This window comes from Mugil cephalus, chromosome 9 (genome assembly GCF_022458985.1).
Source record: "Mugil cephalus isolate CIBA_MC_2020 chromosome 9, CIBA_Mcephalus_1.1, whole genome shotgun sequence".
NCBI classification, from domain to species: Eukaryota; Metazoa; Chordata; class Actinopteri; order Mugiliformes; family Mugilidae; genus Mugil; species Mugil cephalus.
The window spans coordinates 2,839,628-2,863,032 of NC_061778.1; the positions used below are offsets into that span (position 1 = coordinate 2,839,628).

Genomic DNA, 23,405 nt, shown 5'->3' on the forward strand with positions numbered 1-23,405 from the left:
TCGGTTTCAAAACAACGACAATGGTCTTAGTTCATCCATTCAATCTGTTTCAGACGCCAACATCTGTACTGAAGTCTGCACACGTGCCCGTTTAAACTCCTCCAACTAAAATAACCGAGATAATACTTTACGTTTTGGTCACGTTTATGTCTGGCGGCTGATATAGGCCTAAATAAATATAGATGTGATTAATATAGATGTGAGAATGACATTTTATGCAGCTGTTGGCAGAACCACATTTCAAAGGAGGAGGAAGCGGTGTTATTTCTCCGTCTACGCCAGACATTTCCGCTTCGGCCATTCACTCCTTCTAATTATGAGAATGCGTCGTCTTTAGGGGATGATTATTGAGCAGCACTGGACCTAACCCAAGTCACGACAGCTCTACTATGACAGCCGAGGTCAATGCACGGTCAAAGATTACTCCTTTAATCTAGTGTACCTCTGAATTGCTGCAATAAAACAGTGACACACTTATAGCTACACCCTTTTTCATGAAGCCAGCTGATGTTGTTTCTCTTCCTCTTGTGCATGCAAAGACTTTCTGATATCCTATGTATATCTTGACGGCTAAAAAGGTTTCTAGCGTTGTACCTTGTGCAGGTTCTTCAGTTTTGGAGGCAGGTTGTCTCGGATCATCTTCATGGCTTTGAGCGGCGGCTCGTTGAAGTAAGGCGGCTCCCCGTCCACCATCTCTATGACCATGATGCCCAGAGACCAGATATCCACCTGGGACGCGGTGAAGAGGGACAGTCAGCGAGTGGAAAGACACGAATAAATGTTAAAAATCTTAAGAGAGGAAGAAGAAGAAGGAGTTACCTCCGGTCCGTAGGGCAGTCTGGATATGAGCTCCGGCGCCATCCAGTAGGGCGTCCCAACCAGAGACTTCCGTCTCTGCACTTCCTTCGACACCTGAGCACAGAAACCGAAGTCTGACAGCTTCACCTGCAGAGAGATTATAACCAGACAGAGGTGGATTATTTTAACGTGACATAAAAACCTCCCTGTAATATTTATATTTTTAACTCTACATTGGGTGGTGCATCTTAAGCACATCTTACTTCCTATAACAGTATAAGATGTTTTTTTTTTTATACTTCAGTGGCCTTGCTGCTGACCACACCTCTTTCTCAGAAAGTCTGTGCATGGCTGCATATTTAGACAGAGAACCTGACTTTAATCTTGGCCACAGTGCTGAGTGATAACCCCAGATGGCACGTAAGAAGAAATGAAACGAACTAGATAAGAGAAGTGCTGCAGACAACACGATGGCTTCCACCGACGGGGCTGAGCTCCACAGAAACAAAACACTATCAGTCTAATCCAGCTATTAGTGCTTGTACTCTTAAAACTAAATCCAGTGTCTGGACCTTGTTTTTTTAGAGATTAAACACATGAAAACCTGCACACAGATGCATTCAGACGCACCAAACACACCAAAACGAACTCAGTCACACGACTGATGAGAAACGCTTCAGGCTTGGTTGAACCTGCTTCCCCTCTCGGGCCAAAACAAACCACGAGCAACAAGTCAAACCCAAACACCACAGCTGGCTGCAGGGGACTTTCAGTGAGACTCTGCCACCATTCACAGGTGTAACTAACCAAACTTTTTCTTTTCTTTGAAGTGTTTCATGCAGAATGCACGTACTGGGAAGTGCATTGAATTTATGCAAAATCGGTTTAGCATTAGCCTTTGATATTGTTCACTGTATTTAAGTCGACTGTGCTCGGATAAATTAACTTTTTCGTAACTTCTAGATGACTGAAGGCCATTGTCACATGCACCGAGACACCACAGAGCGCTGTGGACAATGCAAACGTCCTCATTAGCAGCAGCAGCAGCACAGGCAACATGAAACCGTGGCTTCGGGTGCTTCTTTATCTTTATCAGAACAACAGTCAGCACTTTGGTGTAAATGAGGAGGAAGACCAGGCCGTGCAAAGAGCTGGAGGCTGAGATGAAGGGTGAAACCACAGCATATAAAGACATCCAACCACAGACACTCATCCTCCGTTATCAAGGATGCTGTGGTTTATACGAACCGTGTTAAAAATGAATGTGTTGCTCGTGGAGCTCATCGCAGCTCTAACAGGCTCGTGTGTCAGTGTAGGTTTTTTTTGTAACAACAGCCTAAGTTTGAGGGGAATCCTTTCCAACATTAACAACTTCAACACATGTGAAGGCCTGAAATAACTCCCGTCCCCTCAATCTGCACTCTCTCACAAACTGAAGGTGTAGCAGCTTGTTTAACAAACATGTGACCCCGTAACGCTGTGACGAAAAGCGCAGACCTCATTTAACGGCCTCGCAGAAATGCCCAGTAATGGTGTGAAACCTCGACCCTTGCATCTCACAGCTGTGAGTTCTGCAGAACATCGAACGTGTGACGCACACAGCTGCAGCGCTGCATCATTTTTCAGCATCGCACGCCGACTCAAAGAGAAACACAGCCCCATCGGCCGCAACGTCGCGATCGAGAGTAAACAATCGAGTAAACAACATCGAAACACAATTCGGTTTTCTGCTGGGAAACTCTCGGACCCTCATAGCAGTGACACTCCCCGAGAGTTGCCCTCCCTTCATATGCCCCCACTAACAACACCTTTACCATAAACTCAGAAGGCCCATGTTCATTCTCTCATATTGTTTTGGAGGCACAAGCAAAACCTACACTTTATTAGGGAGGTGGCCATAATGTTATGACTGATCGGATTTATCTGTCCGGTAACTGTGACACGACAGAGGCCGAGTTCCTTTTTTCTGCCAGTCCTGCTGTGCAACCATATTGGTTTCATGTTATGTAGAAAGCAGAAACTTGCCTGTAACCAGACAGGAAGTGATTTGGCATCTGCCTCGGCTCTACAATAGTGGTTTGCTGTTCCTCTTTTTCAGCCACCATTTTCCTCCCAGTTATCTATAAGTGGGTCAAGTTTGTGGCTGCAGAGCTGCGCTACAAGATTACACAACTAAGTAAAAATAAAAGGTGTGGTGGTGGGGGGGCATGATATATATATATATAATGTTATGACTGTCACCTGTGCTCCTCTCCTCTATCTAATCAAGGCATCTGCTTTTTAAAAAGGTCGATTACGGTACAAAGCTAATGGCCTGGAAACCACAGAGTTGCGGTTTCATATGTAAAAGCAGATACATCGTACAAACATCTTTTTTTCTGAGAGAACACATATTTTAATGTTTTAAAATAACTAAAATGCAGCAGTTTTACGTTATCCTGCAGGAATCGTAGTGAGAAGGTGTTTTTAACGTACCCGTCCGTCATGTGTGAGGAGGATGGAGTCGCTCTTTATGTCTCTGTGGATCACACCTTGTGTGTGGAGGACGGACAACGCCTTCAGGACAGACAGACACACGGTGGCAATCTGCTCCTCGTTCATCCTGGAGACGGAGTCAGATCAGACTTTATTTTATTTATTTCAGCCGCTTTAAGCAGTTTTCACTTTTTGTTTTACAGTTCAGAGATGTGAAATCCTGCAACTCGATACAAAAAAAAACTACAGAAAAGACGCCGGTAGTGAAAGAAAGTATCGGTGTTACACTATGAACTAAACATGAGGTTACACTGCCCCCTTGTGGACAACAACACATGTCAAGTGAAACATTTTTTGCCACTGACTGATCAGTTGCTTCATTAACATGTCTTCTATCAAACTAGTTTATAAAAATGCACAGTCAGGTGTTTATTTCATAACACTTTGTCTGTGTTGCGCCTCTAGTTTTCTCCTAAATTGGCTAAAAGTGACCTTTACCCTGACATATGAGGTAACGTTGTGAAGCTCTTAATCTCCTGCAGAAGTCAGTCAGGTCCTAATATGTTCGTATCCTTCGTATAAGCAACCAATCGTAAAAGCAGAAATGCCGATCCGAAGCTAAACTCTCACTCTCGTCGGTTGGTGCCGATTTGTGACAACGAGATTCGTTCAAAAGTGTCACGTGAACAGATATTCTGCAGGTTTGTATTTATCTGAGAGGGACATTTAAAAATGCTGTGAAGTCTGATATAAGAAGAAAATTACAGCTAAAATTAGCAAGAAAAGTCAAAGAAAAGACAGATGAAGGAGAAGAGAGACTCATCTGACTCATGTTTTATTTTAGTAAAAGGAGATGAAGGTGGAAACGATCAGCAATGAATCATCATTCATGTTTCACACTTGAATAAAAATTGAATCTGATATTTTGATATTACACATGTTAATATGATTACATGATATATTTTGAAGGATTTGAGAGGATCTGGTTTTGGTTCCTAGTGGTTTCCAATAAAAATATACATGATTTTTCAATGTAAAACGTCAAAGGCTGTGATTTTTTCTGCTTCTCTGAGCCAGAAATATCCACTTCAGATTCACTTACACACACCAAACTTTACAGATTTATTCCTAACTACATTCTTCAGTCATATATCACTCAGAGGCTGGTTTATACAACATTTTACTCCTAAAAACATGGCAAAAAACTGACTTTGTTTTTATCCAAAATTCCCTCTGTAAATACCTGGAATAATATAATATGTTAAGAAGTTAAAACAAGATTTTTAAACCTCATTTTAGCCATTATTCAGACTTTTTATTGCAAATTAGTGCATATTTAAGTAGATAACCCCTCAGAAAAATTCACAGAAAACTTGTAATACAAACAATGATTTTATTTACGCAAGTAATGACGTGGAGGAGTTTCCTGGTGATATCTCATAGTTAAAGATTTTATTCTATCCACCTGTAGTGTCTCACCTTAAACTGATTTCAGTAGAATAAAAACAAGCCAGGTACAGTCTCCTTTACATAAATGAACCTCTCACCTGGTGTGCGTCACGATGTCAGTGAGAGCTCCTCCTTCCAGAAACTCCATGACGACCCAGAGCTCGTCCCCGACCAGGTAACTGTTGTACATCTCCACCACGTTCTCATGGTGATAGTCGCGCATGATCACCACCTGCGGTCACCGTGGAAACGCATCAGCACAGAGACAAGCGGAAAAAAAAATACCTTCCTGACTCTTCTGAGCGAATCATTCGCAGGCGACCTCTCACCTCATTGAAGAGGAGTTCCCTACGCTGCTGCTTCCTCAGGTCCATCTTCTTCACGGCCACCAGTTTCCCCGTCGTCTTCACCGTGGCTATGCACACGATCCCCGTGGACCCCTCCCCTATCTTGATGTAGTGGTCCAGGTAGGTCCGCGGGTCGCCGGGGTCGACCACCATCTGCAGCGCGGCTCTGAACTGCTCGTGGGAGACTCTCTGGGGTTCCCTCTGGGGCGAGCGGCCCTGAGGTTGGGCGCCCGACGCCGGGGGCCCGGAGGGGGCAGGGGGCCGCGGGGCGGGAACGCTGGGGTGAGGGGTGTGCGGGTGGTGGGGGGCCTCGGGGTTCAGGCTCGGGTGGGACATGTGATGAGGCTGCTGGTGGTTTGCGGGAGGCTTGGAGCCCGAGGAGCCTCGGGTGGGGCCGTTCTGAGGGGAGGCTTCCTGGTGTCGAGCCGCCTGGACGACAAAAACACGAGACGCAATCACCAACGCAACACGAGCTGCTTTACAGGATTGGACCTCAACTTGCATTTTTATTTCATCGTGTGAAAGGAAAACGTAAACAACTGTAATAAGTGCTAACAGATTTACAATTTAAACGTCCCCGATATGAAAGTTACTAAAGTGGAAAAACAAAACTAGCATCAAACTTAAAACCCAAGACCGGTTTGTTTACCCTCAAACTCCCTGAGTAGTTTCATTCATCACATATTTCTTTGACACAACATTGTCCCTGAACTGTGTCACAGTCTCACCCATACATCACTGACACATTTCAGGGGAGAACCAGGACAGAAGCGGCTAAATCTGAGCTAGAGAACAAAGACCAAGGTGATAAGAGCTGTTATCCATCAGCCGCTGGGCTCGGTTTGCTGTTGGATTATTGTTCATGCTGCCGTCCCTACCTGTCCCGTGGGGCTGCGTCCTCCCTCGCTGTCCGTCCTTGGGTAGGTATTGAACGGACGCGTGTTCTGCTGCGCTGTCTTCATCACCCCCTCGGTTACCGGCAGGTTTGGGGTGCGGATGTTGGGTCCTGAGAGAGGCCTCTTGTCTCTGGGGGACTGAGGACTTCCGTCCCGCACCACATAGCTGGACTTGGGCCTCTGGTCCCCGGACTGATCTCTACGAACCACCTGGTCCTGAAGAGAGAACGATAAAGACATTTTTTGGTTTGACCGTAGCACAAATAAATACTAAGCTTTGGGTCTGGGCTCATCTTGCATCTCTACCTGGTCCCGGTCCCGGTCCCGATGCTCTCTGTCTCTGTGAGGGGGAGGGGGGGGAGGACCAGAGCCCGGTTTGTCTCTGTGGGCCCTGCTGGGCTCTTGTCCCCGGGGCTGCTGCTGGGGTCGACTCTGGACTCCCTCGTCTCTGTGAGGGGGGCGGACGCCACGCTGAGCCTGACGGGGGTCACCTCCACCCGGGGCCTCTTGTCTGGGTCGGTCTCTGAGAGTGAGACGGATTCAGACGATGTGAACGTACGTTAAAACAGTGTCAAAGACATGAATATACGTGTGCATCAGATTTAGCAATTTCCATCTATAGTGCAAAAATAAAAATACAAAGCAACATACAACACCACTCTACAAACTCTGCACAAAAACCCGTCTGTCAAGTCAAAAAAGCGCCTAATAATTTCAGATTCAGTGGTAAATCTGTGTCCATCGCTTCATTATGACTGTGCAGCATGATTGTATACGATCAATTATCAATTAAGTCCTGAGCACCTGTCTGAGTGTGAGTAGTGTCTGTGGTGGGGATCTCCGTTCTCCTGGCCTCCTCCTGAAGAGCTGGAGTCCCTGCGGGGCTGGATGGGGGGGCTGCCTCGCCGCAGGGAGTTAGAGCGAGTCACGGACATAGTGTCAAACTCATCCAGCAGCCACGTCAGAGAACCATCCGCCGCCAGCTTAGTGCCACGAACGATCGTCTGGACGTTTACGGGGGGAAAGAAAAATCGTTCGTGTGAAACTGTGACTATAACTGTCACTGCTTTGATATTTGTTTCCTCCTCTTTCATCAAATTATCTGTGTAGTTTTATAGTATCACCCAAAGATACGATCACAAACTTAAACATAACTGTCATGCAAACTTGGTTTTACAGAATAAGACAAACTCGATATGTCTGCAAGGTTCTTTTGATTCTTTCCAATAAAAGGAAGTTTACGCACAAAACAGAAGCAACACAATAACATCCTTAAATCTGTGAAATAAACACATCAGTCTGTGCACGAACAGATCTTTCACTTGTGGGTGAAACTGAGCAACATCATTTCCCTCTTTCAGTGCAGGTGGAGCATGATCAGAAATGAAATAATAATCACAAATAAAAGGAATAAAAGTCTTATTATGAATGACTTTTTATGGCTATTTGATTCTACTTTTGCTCGACCCACCTTCCGTGGCTCCACAGTAGTGATGATCGTCGCGTCGATGAAGGGTTTGGGCCTTTTGGCCGTGTCTTCGATCAGTGACTGCCATTGCCGCGGCAACCCGACGAACTTCTGCTCCTGCTCGTCAAAGTCCGTGTGCACGCGATGCTCAAAGTTCGATGGAGCCGAGATCTGGATGCGAGACTTCTTCTTCTTGGTGAACATGATGGCGGCTGAGGCGGCTGCAGCCGAGCATCAGACCTGCACGGAGGAGGAAAGAGGTGAAGGGTGAGCGGAATGAAACCTGCAAATGTAAAGCAGATAACAGCCACAGGCACAAAAAGAAACTTCAGAAAACTTCTTAAGGATGCATGAAAGTAAAAACCACCCTCAGGGGAAAAAAGTATTTCAAGAGCGAGAGCTGGGAACTCATTTCAATTTGCTTCACAAGGTTTTAAGTTATGAAAGAGATTTTCACAAAATTAATGTTGTCCTTGGCAATTCTAAAAATCTTCACATCATCGCTTTGCTTTCATGCAGCTTTTCCCCTTTTGTCACATTTTTTTTATAAATCCAATCATCTCAGAGTTTGAGCTTCACGTTTAAACAACCTTGTAAGTTTTCTAACAAGAGGATCCTGATACGTCGTACATACACTTAAAAGATCTACGCAAGATTTTATGAATCTGTCAAAACCTGACAGCTGTGTCCTTTCCAGGATTCAACCAATTATCGACTCAAACTAAACTCCTCAAAGCCTTATTCTATATGATTTGTGTTGTGTCTGCACATTTGATCAATAAACTTTCACCCAACTGGTTCATTTCAGCCCACTGAGCATTTAGTGCCGTAAAAAATGAGCTGTGCCCTTTAACTGAAGGTCATCAGCGGGCTCCACAATAGGCTCACACTGCTGCTGCCCCCCCCCCATCACGGATGACAAGACAACCCAGCCCGGGCTCTAGCATTTTCTGACAGGCATCAGCCCAGCCAGCCTGGAGGGGGATAAACAGCTCACAGAGCAGCACATTCAACGAGTTATTCCATCCCCGGTTTTTCCCACCGTCTCAAAATGCAGCGTTACAATCTCAGCTCTGCACTGTGTCATATAGATACTGTGCATGCACAAAACATTTCGCTGTTAACAGCAGATTAAAACAGATGCATGGTCTGTTCTGGACACGGCATTAGTTAAAAATAATTGCTACTGGAACTTAATGGACTGTGAAAGTTGAAGGGCGGCTCGGAGAACTTTCCCAGACTTGTTATCTAAACATTCTGCCTGGTGACATTTTGCTTTGAGGACAACCTGATAGTATCTAAAGGGCTGCAAGCAGGACTAAATAAGACACAGGGTGTGGTTTAGTTATTCTAAACCCCGAGGAAAAGCATTAAAAAATAATCCTTCTATCAACTAATTGACAATGAGACGGGACAGCAACAAATAACAATAAACAGGAATGAAAATAGCAGACGTCTTTGTGTTTCAGTCTCAGTTTTTTTAGTATTGCATTCTCAAATGCAGTTGTGTAGTAATTAAAATCATCTGCTGCGCAGTTTGGCTGAAACAAAAAGCTGCAGATGCTGAACCTTTCTGCTTTGTTTATGGGTATCAAAAGAGACACTCCCAGTAGTCGGAGCTGGTGATCCGTGTGCTGGAAGCGGATCCGGGCTAAGCAGCTGACCAGATGAGGCGCTGGGGCAGCATTTGGCCTTTTAAATTCTGTTTGGTCTTGTTGTCTACAAGCCCTACTTGAACAGAAAAGAACAAAAACTGGAGAAAGCTCAAAAGCGGGAATGGAAAAAGATGCAGGGTCGCGGGGACGGCTGGATGGAGGGTGGGCGAGCTGATGGAGGGTGTTCTGGGCAGGTCATAAGTTAGAGGGCGTGAGTCATATTCGAGCTCACTGACTGCAGTGTTCATAAAGTCTTTCACAGCGTGAAGTGTTTGAAGTCAACCAAGACCCGCCCAGGAACACACTGAGAAAAGAGAGGTTCACAGCCAACAACGCAGACCCGACACAGAACTTCAACACCACCACGCCCTGCTGCAAAAAAAAAAAAAAAAAACTGAGGGAAATCAGGATAAACTGCAGCGAGGACGCAACATTTCACTCACCAGTCCAGTTATGAACGGTAATTAGCGACAAAATGGCCAAAGACATTACAAAAACAACAACAACAACTCGGCTAATATTCTTAGGAATGACTGGCTCACTGCACAGATTTACTGCAGCTTCGCGTATAAATTACTCTTCAGTGTCACAGTTTTTAATGAGAGGGTAGAATACGAATATAAATCATCAGCTAAAACGTATTAGAAGCTGCATGAATGTGCCAGATGTTGCAATCGCTGTCATCCCCACAGCTTACAGAGCGAAACTGTCCCGTTCCAAACACATCAAATCAAACATTAATAGTTTGCTCCCAAATCCAGATACTGAAAAAGTTATTTCATTTCGTACATTCATCCACACGACACTGAAGTAAAACCATCTCAGTTTTGGTTATACCACTGGTGGTAAATGCCTGTTCCAGTTATGATGACTCTGGTGAACAGAAAACAGGCGTATAAATCACAGCAGAAGACCCATCATTGTTGTTTGGCTGAGACACCAACACAATCAATCAACGCACCTTAAACTATGGGACACAGATAGCGGTTAATCTACTGAAATGAATGATGACACCTACTGAGTACAGTAACAGAAACCTGTACTACATGAGCCGTGTGATTAGATGAAAAGCACAAAGAGCTTCCCACATCGGTTAAATCAGCGTCATGTGAGGACTGACAGCGACACCGAGCATCTCTTATTCACAGACAGCGGTCTGGCCGACAGCGCTGTGGCTTTAAAATCCTCGGCTTTCCTCCTACATCTGGAGATATCTAAAACCTCCGAGCCAAGCGGCTGTGGGTGCAAAAAACTAAAATTTTACTGCCGCTGTTCGGGAGCCAGAGAGAAGAAGATAAGATTAATGCGAAGGGAAAGGCTGAATGACAAACACGATACAGAGCCGTGACCCCAAAGATCCGACGTTTGATTTGAGAGAGCGAGCTGCTGAGCGAATATTTCTGCTGTGGGCCGAGCGAGTGCAAAGTTTACATGACATGTGAGTCCACTCAGTCAACGGGAGATAACAGAGACGAGTCAGTGATGACACTCACTCAGCCAAGATCATCGTCAAAATACTGCGAATTAAAGTAGAATAAAGTCTACATAATTTAATACACATGTATTATCTTAAAATACACGCTTTGTACTGGGAGACAGGTGCTAAGGAGACAGGTGGACGTCCTGGTCTCACTGAAGATTAAGAACAAACACTTGGGCAAAAAGACGACGACAACATATTAAAAACTGCAGATGAGACGTCTCGATCAAGCTGTTTTGCCCTCTGATCCAATCCTTTAATATTGTGTAATACTCGATTCAAGTCCAATCAGGTCTTTCTCGTCTTCCTCGCGTTCTCCTACACGTGACTGAATTTGGTCCAATAAATATTCTGTCAAAGTTAATGGTGAAGAAACCTCCTGCACAAGTTAAAAAAAAAAAAAAGCTTAATTTTGACTGTATTGTTTCTTCTGCCACGTTTTGATGCTACATGGGTGTGGTTTCGGTTTATGGCAAAACCTAAAATGAATTACGACGGCAGTGTTTCTGCAGGTTTGAACAATCTCCTGCAAGAACAAGACTTTTTAAGACCTTTTTGAGACCGTTGCGGGTTAGATTTAAGTACACAAAGTATGAAAAATAAGAAAAATCAGAGAGAATTTATCGTCATTCCACTAATGAGGAGGGGGTCTACGCAAATGAAGTCGTAATAAATGGACGTAAGGATTTAAGAGTAAATGTAATTTAAGATCTACGATGCAAAACATGCTCATACTTAAGACTATTTAAGACATTTTAAGACTCTGCAGAAACCCTGTACAAAAAGACGGGGCACGGCAAGTGAAAGTGCAGCATTGCACATGGTTTTGAGATGCACAGCGTTTAAGTCCGATGATGAGGGAGGCGTTATACGACAACCAAAAGTCAATATGCAAACACTGCGTCCAAGCATTTTGAATAAAAGGAGGAAACACCTCAAACTTATCTGAGCAGCCCAAACAGAGACATCCAGAGACATACAGTCCACTGTGAGATAGAGATTATCTCAACAACTTGTCATCACAGTGTTCACATCTGTCGACACACTGTTGACAAAAGCTAAAGTTAGCTTACATGCATGTGTCTGTATTAACCCCCTGTTATGATCTGTTGACCTGTCCAGGCAATCAATTTATTTTTAAATGCTCTTACTGTTTGATATTTTAAGAGGTACTTGTTCAAGTAAAGTTCCCAAGTAGTAGCAGACAGAAAAAAAAATGGACAAGGACTTAAAAAACGACGATTAAATGCAACAAAAACATCTTGTCAAGTCAAATGTATTTCACTAAAGTTGTGATGATTGAGTTTAACTGCCCCCAAAAAGTGCTCCCACTGATTTTAAGCCAAGGTATAAATTATGTGCTGTAAAAGACACTCTTATAAAAAAAAAAGTGCTGTCAACAGGAGGCTACGCCGCTGCCACCCACTCAAACACTGGTGGAGTGCACCAGATGCTAAAGTGGGCCGCTCCTCTCACCAAACAAAACAAACACATCCCTCCCTAAACACAACAATCACTGTAGTTAAGAGCTTCCCTGTGTGTCCCCCCTTCTCTCATCATCATCATCATCATAATCATCCTCCTCCTCCAGCTCCCTCTGAACCCCACCACTCCCTTTTTTTTTTTTTTTTTTACCATTTAATAGCTTCCCACCCTCCTCCCTCATGTGCCTTCTCCCTCCTAAGCTTCGACCCCTCTTGCATTGCTCCGTTGCAGCCATGTATGCTATGCCTGGCTGAGCAGTGAGAAAGCCTGTCCGGTCAGTGGGCCAGAGCCGGGCTTGACGAGCTCTGGATGAAGCCGCTGTCCTCTGGCCTCAATCGAGCGTCGCACATGGGTGGTCTGCACTCTAAAAACACACCATCAGTCAGTGTGGTGATAGGGGCCGTGGTGTGGAGCGCCAGGTCTCAGATCCAGATCCAAATACGTATATAAACCTTAACTTTTGGGGAGGGGAAAGTCAGTGAGATATGTGATTGAGCTGCACCAGACATGCAGCTTGTGTCGAGTCCTGGTCGAGAGGGAAAGACGCCCTTCATGTGTTTAATATCTGAAAGGAATACAAAACCTGGCAACACGTGTACAGTGTAATCAGTGGGAGTGGGAAAAAAGAATTTAAAAGAAAAAGCCACAATTTGGGTCGATTGTGAACGACTTCCACACACTTTTTCTTTTTCTGTATAAGTGCAATAAATTGGAAATGGATCATATTGGTTTTTTTTTACTCAATTTGTCCAACGAATTATCACTGTCATCTGATGTCCATACATACAATGTGTATTTAAAATCTCTCAGTGAACTACAATATATCGAAATATCATAATATTGTTATCGTGGCTCTAGTATCGTCACACGTATCGTATCGTGACGTCCTTTGCCGATACCCGCCCTTAGTAATCAGTGTAGTGGCTCAGGTACTTCACACACGTCTTTCAATGTTGTTTGGTTTTATTTCTATTCAAATATTGACAAAACTGGAAACGTGTTTTTCGATAAGAACGACACGACCTTAGAGATGATATTTTTCCACAGCAGAGGATTTAATGTAGAGCTTAAAACTGCACACAGACGCTTTTAATTCAGTGCATTCTGCATTTTAAGAAAAACTGATGATATGTGCAGAATATTAAGATGTTTTGTGGTATGGATGTTTAGCCGTCAGTTATTTTCTCATTATAAACAGGACATGAAGTAACATTTTTGAATTTTTTTTTATTGGAAATACTCGCAAAGGTCACATGTTCCTTTCCCTAATTAAAGACAGGAATGTTTCACCATATTAGATCCGTCTTGTCATACGTTTATGGATATGTGAAAAGACACAGGATTAGTTGAAAACATCTCCGCATGCATTCCACATTTCATCGCTCTGCTCTAATGACTTTCTCTCTGCGGCTGCACTGAGGCATACCTTGAATAACTATCATCATGAGGACTCTAACAACACCGAAGGGTTGAAAAGGCCAACGTAAACAAACTTCAAAAAGCCAACACAAATCTGTAGGTCACAGTCTGCAGAGAATGCAAATAAAATTATGTAATTACCAAGTGTGCAGCCAATTAATTCATTACAAAATTCATTATAGAAGCAAAAACTAAAATAATAAACTCAATGTGAAAAACAAATATCACCAAAAAAACAATGCTTGAAGAGTTTAATTGGGGGCATTAACTCACGCTTTTGGAGCTTGGGAATACGTTTAATTAAAGCCTAGAAACTGTTTACATGGAGGCCACACTGCCTTGATAAACCTCTCAAACTTTACAGCTCACCACATTTCCAGAATCGGGGCATTAAGCAGACTGAAAACGGTGTCTGGCAACCGACCAGACAAAAACTGTTGCAGAGAAAACACAAAATTACCAGCCAAGACAAAAAAGAAAAACAAAAATACCAGACGACTGTTTCTCACGCTTGTTGAAAGACGAGTCCACCGGTAATAAGAGAGAGAGACAGAACAGAGACACTGATTCAGAAGCAGACCTCAGTATTCAGGTTACCGCTGTTGTTGTGGCGCGCTAACATTGGCTTGCTGCTGAATCAGGGGTGATAATTAATAGCCTCTTCTCTCACTACTGCAAACACACACACAGGACAGCAGCTCTCTCCCACCATTTCCCAGATTTACAAAGTGCTGCACAAACACACTGTGCACAGTGTGACCTTGGAGCTACCGACTACTCCGACAACAACATTGTGTGCGTTTGTTACAGTCTTAACTGCAATATAACACGGAGTGAGCTGGTTTTAATCCGCCCGTACTGTAAATAAGGCAGTAGAGACGCAGATTGTACAACTTAGCGAAGTTCTGACTGAATCTCTGCATATGTGAGCAAGAAGTATAATCTAGAAAGACAGTAGAGCAGCTTGAAAACACTGACGACTACTCACTGTTTAAAAAGGTTTGAGGAACATTTTCTCATATCCACGTCAAGAAATTCCTAAAGAGCAGTTTAGAAGCTCAGTGCGGCGTCTCCGGCCGCCGCCATCTTGGAATAACCTGAATCCACTCGGCTGCAACTCTTCAGGTATTAATACAATTTAAAATATTAATATTTTCAACCGGAATATGCGTCAAGTGGAGATTTGAGCAACTCTTTTGTGGAATATTTATAATTAAAAATGATCAGGACTTTAATTTGTTATACTTTAACTGCATCAAATTAATTCAAAAACAACAACAACAAAGAAACTTAGTTATTTATAACTAACAAACAGGACATAAAGGACTTTGAGACTGATCCACAACCACCCACAATAACCTAACGCATCACTGAACAACACATCATTATCTCAGCTTTCGAATGACAAACAGAAAAATCATCAGCAAACCCACCTCTCGATGCAGACTCCGGGCTACTCCCTTTTGTTTAAAATAGACCGACGCTAAAGACACAATGAACCCCCTTTCTCCCTTTCGACTCATCTCCATGTGTCACCAACACTTGTGCAAAGAGTTCAGCAGCTGTCATGACAGCCACAAATATGAGAAGTCAGTAACAGGTTTGAAAGGCAGCGGAGAGGAGGGAGAAGGAGGGAGGAGGAGGGAGGAGGAGAGTTAAAGGAAGGCAGCAGAAATCATCCCTGGTCTCAAACTACCCCCCCTCTACCACAAGGCAAACAATAAAGTTATTATGCCCCCTTTTCTTTCCTCTGACTCACAGTTAATCCACGCTGTGAGTTTTGTAACTTTCGCTCGGTCACAGCTCAAGCCTCCTGCAGGAGAAGTTGTAACTTTAATCCACACACACACACATATATACACGACAAAACTGTAAATGTATCGCGACACAAACAGTGCGTAAAACCCGACAGCTGCTGCGTTAAAATACTCACGTCAGAAACACAGGTACTCCCTTTATCCAGCACCGACACACTATCCACCTGATCGCATGTCGGAAACGAGCGAAGAGGACGAGGCGGAGAAACAAAAAGAAAACAGAGTCTCTGCAGGAACAAAGTTGTTTCCGCGGACAAATTAAACTCCGTTAAAGACACCGAGATAAATAAACGAGTAAAGACGGCGAACAGCCGCGTAAAAACACACGCACACACACACACACACACACGAGAGAGAAAAGTGTCGTAGCTCTGGGCTGTAAATACAAAGTGTGTCGCATTCCTATGGTTTCAGCAAAACGCGGCCCAGTATCATGACGTCACGGGGAGGGATTGAGGAGGGAGGGAGGGAGGGAAGGGGGGGGGGGTCTATTAACACTAGCTATTAATAACATTTCCGTATAACCCGTCAAATAAAGGTTACAAATAATTAGAAAAGAAAGAAGAAGAGCTGTGAAACCATTTCCTCCTCCTCCTTCCTGACACAGGTGTTTTTTTTTCTTACCTGTGCGTGTCACGTGACTCCCTCTGACTCTATGACTACTTCCTGCTGGGTTGATTTCAGGAATGCAACTATACTATGATTATCAATTAAGATAAGGATAATTTGACATCTAAACAAAGAGATGACACCTTCTTTTTTTTTTTTTTTTGTTTTGTTTGTTTTGGGCTAAACTTATTTTCTTTACAATGATTTAAAAACGCAGACAAAAACACAACAATGCGTTGTCATGACGGTCAAAGCAGACCTGAGTCATGCCGGTCTCAAGTGGGCAAGTCCAGCTTTGTTTTTGGACAATCCGTGACCTGGTTCATCAAAGACGTAAAACATATTATTGTCTAGGTATTTTTGCAAGAACAATAATAATAAAAAAAACATAATATGACTAATTAAGGCTCACCAGTACTGTTTTTAATGATAAATGACACATGAATACGCATGGGTCTAGGAAAATTCACGGTCATTTCTCACTTGTGTGTAAAGACAAAGATAAAACAAAGGAAAACTGACCTTAAAAAACAAAAAAATACGATTAATTAAGTGGCTAATCATATAAATCCGTATTGTTTTAATGACAAACCACACCCCAAATATTAATATGCACACAGATCGAATCAGTATTCATGTTTCATTCAGACACAACAATCATTTACTCAGTGGTGAAATGCCTGTTGCAGTCGGTAATTTAGGCTAATGAGAAGGCCACACATTTAATTTTTACAGATTAACTTTTAAAAAGTGTCACTCTGGACCAACAGGCGCTGACAGCGCAGCTCAAATTAGCGCTATTCATAGACGTCTGATCGAGGCAGGCTACTGTGAAATACCGAGTCCGCCTGCCAATATAAACAACCATGTCACCAATGAGGACAAAGATAGTGAGTCAAGGCTAAATGACTAAACACAGCTGAACTGTGGGCTACACTCACTGTATTCTTGCTTTAATTGCATATTTAAATGCTGCTTGGAAAGTTGGTTTTTAAAAGAGGTGAATGAGACAATTTAAGATGAATACAGTGTTTAAAGGTTTTTTACGGCTCTCATGGGAGTTATTTTGGGTTAAAGGAGGCGAGGTGAACGAATAAACCCGCTACTTTAAAAATCTTTTGCCCTTTTTATGAGAATACAGTAAATATGCATTAGATGACACAGGAGTTTATAAGTTTATAATAAGAGTTCCTTATCGTCCACTATCTACCATCGAACAGACTACAAAGTGTCAGCCTCAACGAGGAAAAGGCCTGTTGACATTCCTCCCGAGTAAAAAAAATACAGCAGGAACTGATCCACTCTCGCGTATCAGAGCCAGAAACACACAAACCTGCCAATCCCGAGGCCGAGTTCAAACAAAGCACGCAGTGTTGCAGCCAATGAGGGCCGACGTTCAGAGGCAGGTTGTGGAATGTGGAAAGGTCAATGATAAGGACGGCAGAAAGAGAGAGCACACAAGCTAGCTTACACATATTTCACCACACACATACACAGTGTTTGACTGCGAATACGACCTTCACATCTTTTGCTTCACAGTTACTGACTGATACAAATATGTTTGCAGCCCATGTGCAGCCTACAGGTACAAGACGGGATGTTAGAGGGAAAGAGAAAGAAAAATACTGCTTAAGCAAACACAGCGGTTGGTGAAAGGTGGTGGAGTCCACGCCTACGCCAAAGCACCCAAGAAGTAAACCATCTGTGTAGATGTTACTCTGATATGTATCTGAACATTGCTGCAGAAAGCGCCACCAGAACCACCTCCTCTCCAGAGGTCAGGGTTCAGCCCAAAACCGTGATCCACTGTGTGTTCAGGACCAGCTTTAACCTTAGTAGCTGATCTATTGAATCGGATCTATCACACTTTTTTGGAACTGGGCTGTGTATAAAAATTTCACCCATCACAGTTTGTCAAAGTCTCTAAAATTGGAACAAAAATGATGAAGCAAACCGTGTTATTCGCTTGAATCTGGCACAATAACAGAAATTTAACACCTGCACAACTTACTTAATTAGGTTCTCTACTATTAGTGGGAACCCACTGCACTAATTATGACACAGAGGTGCTAAAAGTGCTAGTAGTTGTAGAGAAAGCTGCAGGATTTCAACATGATTTTAAGCTCCAAACACCATAAGAAACGCTCACTATGTTATGTATAACCAGGGCAGGTACAATCCAGTTTCTTTAGAATTTCATTTATTTATTTAGACAAACATTCCTGTGTACTTACCTCCACGCCGCATGTATGATGTATAATGTATTAAAACTTCAAAGAACACTGTAAAGCATGTGACTCAGAGCAGCCACCAGCCACCAGGTGCAGCTCCATCATTACATAATGACGGCACGCTGCTGAAAACAGAGACCCCCCCCCCATTAGTGAAGCCAGTCATCATCTGTTCTACTCATTACAGCACATAAACACAGCTCTGCCACATGCAGCACGTTGGCTTACAGCGTGTTACGGCTATAAGCCTGAGGAGGGTGGGAAACCGTGATCCGTTATGATGGTTATAACATCATCCGGAAAAATACGGTGTCCAGGTATCCACGACAAAAACAGAAATCCCATCGTGAATTGTTAAAATATTTGACAATTTATGAGCATTATTTTGTGTATTCTTTCAATCTTGATATTGTTTTTTTGTATACATTCTTGCACCACTGTGACAAGCAAAATTTCCCCCTAAGTGGGATATATAAACAAAGTCTTATGTTTTGAGGGCCCACTTCAGCAGCAGGACCGTGAGAAAGACTCCTACTCACAGGCGGGTCTATGTCAACCAGATAATTCCACGTCTGGGTGTAAAAAAAAAAAAAAATGTCAACAACAACAACAACAAAAAAAAAAAGGAGATCTTTCCCTCTTGTTTCCCTCCCCTCTGTAGCAAACAGTGATTCACTACAATTGCAACACCGGTGCAGCTGAGGTGAAGCGTGGCCACCATCCAGAAAGTCTCTCTGTGCTGTGCCTGTGTTTTCTGAAACCTGCATATAGCAAAGAACAAACTGGCCCCAGCTTGTTTTTATTAAGGTTTAAAATTAAAACGACTGCCCTAGAAAACACGACAACAGACGGATTTTGTCTATAAATGTAAAGAAAATATCTACAATGCTAACACACGTGAATTAAATAAAACCAAACACACAGCAACAAAACAGCGGCTGAAACTAAGACTCAAACATTAAAACCTACTATTGTTAGGATACTTTTTTTTTTTTAATTCATACAGTGTTCTTGCCTCTGTTCCTGAGCACCTAGAGGGCTTTGTTGATGTTGGCGGCTGCAGTCATTCCAGAGAGGATTTTTATTTCCTCTAAGGCAATAAGCTTGGCCCTTTCTCCCTGTTACAGGGAAGAATCATAACACCACGTCTGATATGACCCCCTGTGGGTTTTTTCTTTCTCTCCTATCCATTCTCCTTTCTCTTCCCCACCCAGGAGTTATTTAATCCAGCTTAGCTTGATCCTCCAGACACTTTTACATTTTTCTGAAGGGTTGGGTTGGGATCATTTTATTAACGAGCAACTGTAGCTGGTCTCTATCGAACGTCTAAATAACCCGAACGTAGAAAACGTTATACGGCGTCGCATGTCAGCGAGGTAAAACCTGGTGTCTGAGGTCAGTTCATTTCTCTGTTTTGAATAATATTTTTTTTAGAGTGGTTCTTTGCTTATGTAATGTTTACACATTAGATTACATTTATTAAAGTGCAGCTGCCAGTGTTTCATTTATTTGTTAGAACAATCAATGAACACTTGCATCATTGCTAAAGTTTCTCTTATGCTGGAAGCATCAACCCAGAAGTTTAAGCAAAAAAAAGAGACTAAGATGCGACTTCTTAAATAGCACAGTCATCATGTTGTCTAAAAGCTCATATTCAGCCTTCTATGTGTCAGCTAACTGGTAGCACAGCACGTCACAGGCTAACTCCAAGCATGTTGATTGTTCCTCGCTGACATCACAACTAAAACTGGTCTGTTGCTGCCAGTAGTGTCTCATGGGAAGACAACCGGTCTGAACCACTGTTATCCCGGAAAACCCCACGGTTGTGTGACTGTAAAAAAGATGAGAACTTTTCTCCATCACCTTGTTGATACACGGTGAAGTCACTGTTTTCATTTTCACTGTTTTCTCTGCAGATGTGGTTGTTGAACAGAGTCTAGCTCTGAATCCCTTTAAGCTCTCTCCCAACAAACACTCACACCTTCCTGCGTATTTACACCTATATCTTCGCTCTCTCTCCCTCTTTGCCACATAATTCGACACCAGGTCTCCGTCCCTCACACAAATAGATCTCCCTGCTTCTTTTTCAATCCAATGCCCCCTTTCTGTGAAACCTGATACCAGGAGAAAAGGTAAGAGACTTTTAATCTTTAGATGTTTGCTCATCCACTACAAAAAAAAAAACTGCAAAGACATGACAGAAGAAAACTGTCAATGAATTGGACAAAACAATGAATATTTTACTTGTTAAGAAGTCAGGAATTATTTTAAAAGAATTCACTGACACCTTCTGGTCCATGATTTTTTTTTTTTTTTAAAGGATTATCTTAGCTTACTTGCCTCTCACAGGAGAAAGGGACATTTTCCTTCAGCATCAGAATTTTAACGCTTGATGATAAATAACCACACATGGCAGTTTTCACAGTGATGTGTCCCCGGGCTTCCAGTGCCAACGTGAAAGCTGCTTGGAGTTCACAGCAGACGTCTGAGCAGCAGCTGTGTTCACCCTCTTTCACTCTCTGAAGGACCGTCGGGTCAGGTCAGCTCGCATCAAAGTAATGACAACATTCCTCCTGCCCATCAGCTCTGCCCCCTGCTGGACTCGTCTGTCAACAGTCATCGACACTTCCTGACTATCTCCGCTATCACGGCTCGACTTCCCTGCTGTGATCCACCAGAAACACCCCTCCTCCAAAACCTGGGAGACCTGCAGGGAAATCTGACAACACATTAGTTGGCGATTCCAGAAACTCACCTTTCCTACCCACTACATTAGTCATTATCACTAATGTTACATAAAAGCTACTGTGGATCATATGTGTCAGCAACAGGTTTCATCAAACCAAAGAAATGGGCAGATCCCTCTAACTTTTCTTCATTGAAGGAGTAAAAGAATGTGGTCTACTTTAGTCTGAACATCCTTCATAATCAAATGGAAATAATTTAGATATAGTTAAGATGGATGCTTTTCCTGACTGAACAGGAAGTAGAACAAAGTTTAGATGCACCTAAATTTCCAGGACGTGAAGAGTCTTGTAGTAAATTTTGAGCTTAGAATCATTTTTGGAAAGGCTTAATAGCTCATACTGAGAGAAGAACAGATTTTTTTGTTCAGGTTAATTCTCCAGCCTCCAGGGTAACACACAGAGCCCCTGTCTTACTCCTGCAGGGAGGGAAAAGAGATGTGACTGAAGCCTCCTGAATGATATTTCTATGGACGTCCCAGCTTATTCAAAAACATCATATAGTGCCAGGAGCAGAAGAAACAAAAAACTAATACAAAACCAAAACGCGTATTTACCAAAAGGTCCATATCCATCATTAGGAATGCAAGGTTATAAAATTTTCCACAAGTCACCTCAAGTGCACATTTGACTGTGACACACTTGAATTGTGTTAATCAAACAAATGTCCTGAATTTAAGTGAGGAGCGTTTAACCTGTTTTTCCTGTATGATGACTTATGCTCACACTTCTTTTTTACACTGCACAGCATCTGAATGCTTCCACGACTACCACCAAGCAAGACAGGATGCTTCCTGCACTCATTTGTCAGAACCTTATGTACACTAAATTAATTCTTATATAACTGCCCTAGACTAAAATCTGCTCCGTGTCTGTTAGAAGTTTCAGTTTATGTTGAAACGGCGTCAGAAAGGTGGTTTTTCAACTGAATGATCATTTTTGGAGGATGGAGCTTATGGTGTGGTTCAAGTGTAATTTAGCCCAGCCCTCTGCCTCAAATCTTATAATAATAATAATAGGATCATGCGTCGGGGCAACACAACACACACAAAAAAAAAAAAAAAAAATACCACAAAAGAAAGCCACAAGATGTGAAAACCACATCTGAATCAAGATTATGTGCAGGACTGTTATGCCCTCATTTTCACCAGTGTACCTAAGGAGCTGAGTATATTCTGAGATTCTCATTTCAATAACCCAAATTAGAATCTATAAAATTATATACCATCAAGCTTAAATCAAGCTTAAATCAACAGATACTAAAATACACTAGATCTACCAGAATCACTTTCTTGATCCCGGGGGGAAATGAGTTTTTGTTACAGCAGCTTCTACTCAAACTGCACCAGTGTTAAGAACAAAGAGCAATGTAGGCAATAAGAATAAGTAAGAGTAAGTAGACAATTATAGGAGGAATACGTGCATCAATGCATCACGCAACCAGTTTTGTCATCTGACCTGCAGAGTCTGGCGATTTACCAACGGGACGCGCACTTCCTCCCCGACATAGCTTTCCTGTCTGAGGAATTTCCAAAACACGATGTCGATGCTGCTATATCCGTGTGTGAGAGAGACAGGGAGAGACCCTTGCATACGGCTCTGGTATCCCAGGAATGTGTGGTACTGTGCCCAGTACCAATTGCTCAGTGCAGACATGTGCATAATACAGGGCACTGGATGATTCAGATCATCTGGATGGATCACAGTTTGCGAGGGGGGGGGGTTACACAAGCAAAACAAACAAAAGGATATGGAGGATGAATGGACAATATATCCCGTCCTGTTCCTTTTTTTTTATCCTGCACAGAAAATGAGCCACACTCAGTCCTGACAACGGAAGTTTAACAAAAGTCGTGATTTACAGGAACCGGTTAAATAATAGAGAAACGTCACTGGAGACAAGCGCTCCGTAGAAAACGCAACAAGATAAGACAATATTAGCAGACCAGTCTCCTGAATATCCCATTAAGCCGTGCACCGAGCTACGAGGGTCTTAGCTAAGTAACAGTAACATGAAATTAGCTCGGCTACACAAAACAAAGTAGCTTTTAATTGTTCCACAACTTTAAGAAATGACTCATAACTTGGTGCTTTTGTCCCATCTTATGAAGGGCAAACTTAATTCGTGACTGGAAGGGGTTTCTCTCATAATTAAGGCAGAGAGAGAGCGGACCGGAGGTGGTTGGAGGGGTCTCAGACGCAGCCTGGTCAGACCGGAGAGCGGCTAACGTTAGCCGCTCGTTCGTCAACAGTGAAACACACACACACAACACAATTTAACTAAAGTTACGAGAAACCAAATAGCTTACTCACACAGGGAGTCACGGGAAAACTTTTTCTGCTCCCACCGCGGAGTGGTGGCAAACTTTCCGGTGATTAGAAGAGCGGGAGCGGGTTAACTTTGGGCAAACTGTCTGACATTAGCCGAAGTCTCACTTTCCCGACGCCATGTTGGACAGAGGGAAATAGTACATCCGGGACACTGCAGTGGATCACCATGGAAACCCAGCCTGGGCCGATCCGCTCCACTGG

General features: G+C 43.0%; 1 protein-coding gene across 4 annotated transcripts in view; it reads right to left on the minus strand.

The window, feature by feature from the left end:
• pak4 (p21 protein (Cdc42/Rac)-activated kinase 4) overlaps positions 1-23,405 on the minus strand; it is a 28,112-nt gene extending 4,707 nt beyond the window's left edge. Inside the window, exons 1-10 of one of the 4 annotated variants that reach the window (XM_047594136.1) lie at positions 23,187-23,405; positions 7,437-7,673; positions 6,770-6,969; positions 6,272-6,488; positions 5,948-6,175; positions 5,052-5,498; positions 4,821-4,954; positions 3,274-3,400; positions 820-945; positions 595-729 (exon numbers count right to left, since the gene is read on the minus strand). In XM_047594136.1, coding sequence (XP_047450092.1) covers positions 595-729; positions 820-945; positions 3,274-3,400; positions 4,821-4,954; positions 5,052-5,498; positions 5,948-6,175; positions 6,272-6,488; positions 6,770-6,969; positions 7,437-7,637 — 1,815 coding nt within the window. In that variant the 5' untranslated portion in view covers positions 7,638-7,673; positions 23,187-23,405. Of the gene's footprint in view, positions 1-594; positions 730-819; positions 946-3,273; positions 3,401-4,820; positions 4,955-5,051; positions 5,499-5,947; positions 6,182-6,271; positions 6,489-6,769; positions 6,970-7,436; positions 7,674-14,905; positions 15,049-15,405; positions 15,679-23,186 lie in introns of those variants that run through there. The other 3 variants (XM_047594133.1, XM_047594134.1, XM_047594135.1) reach the window with 3 other exon arrangements.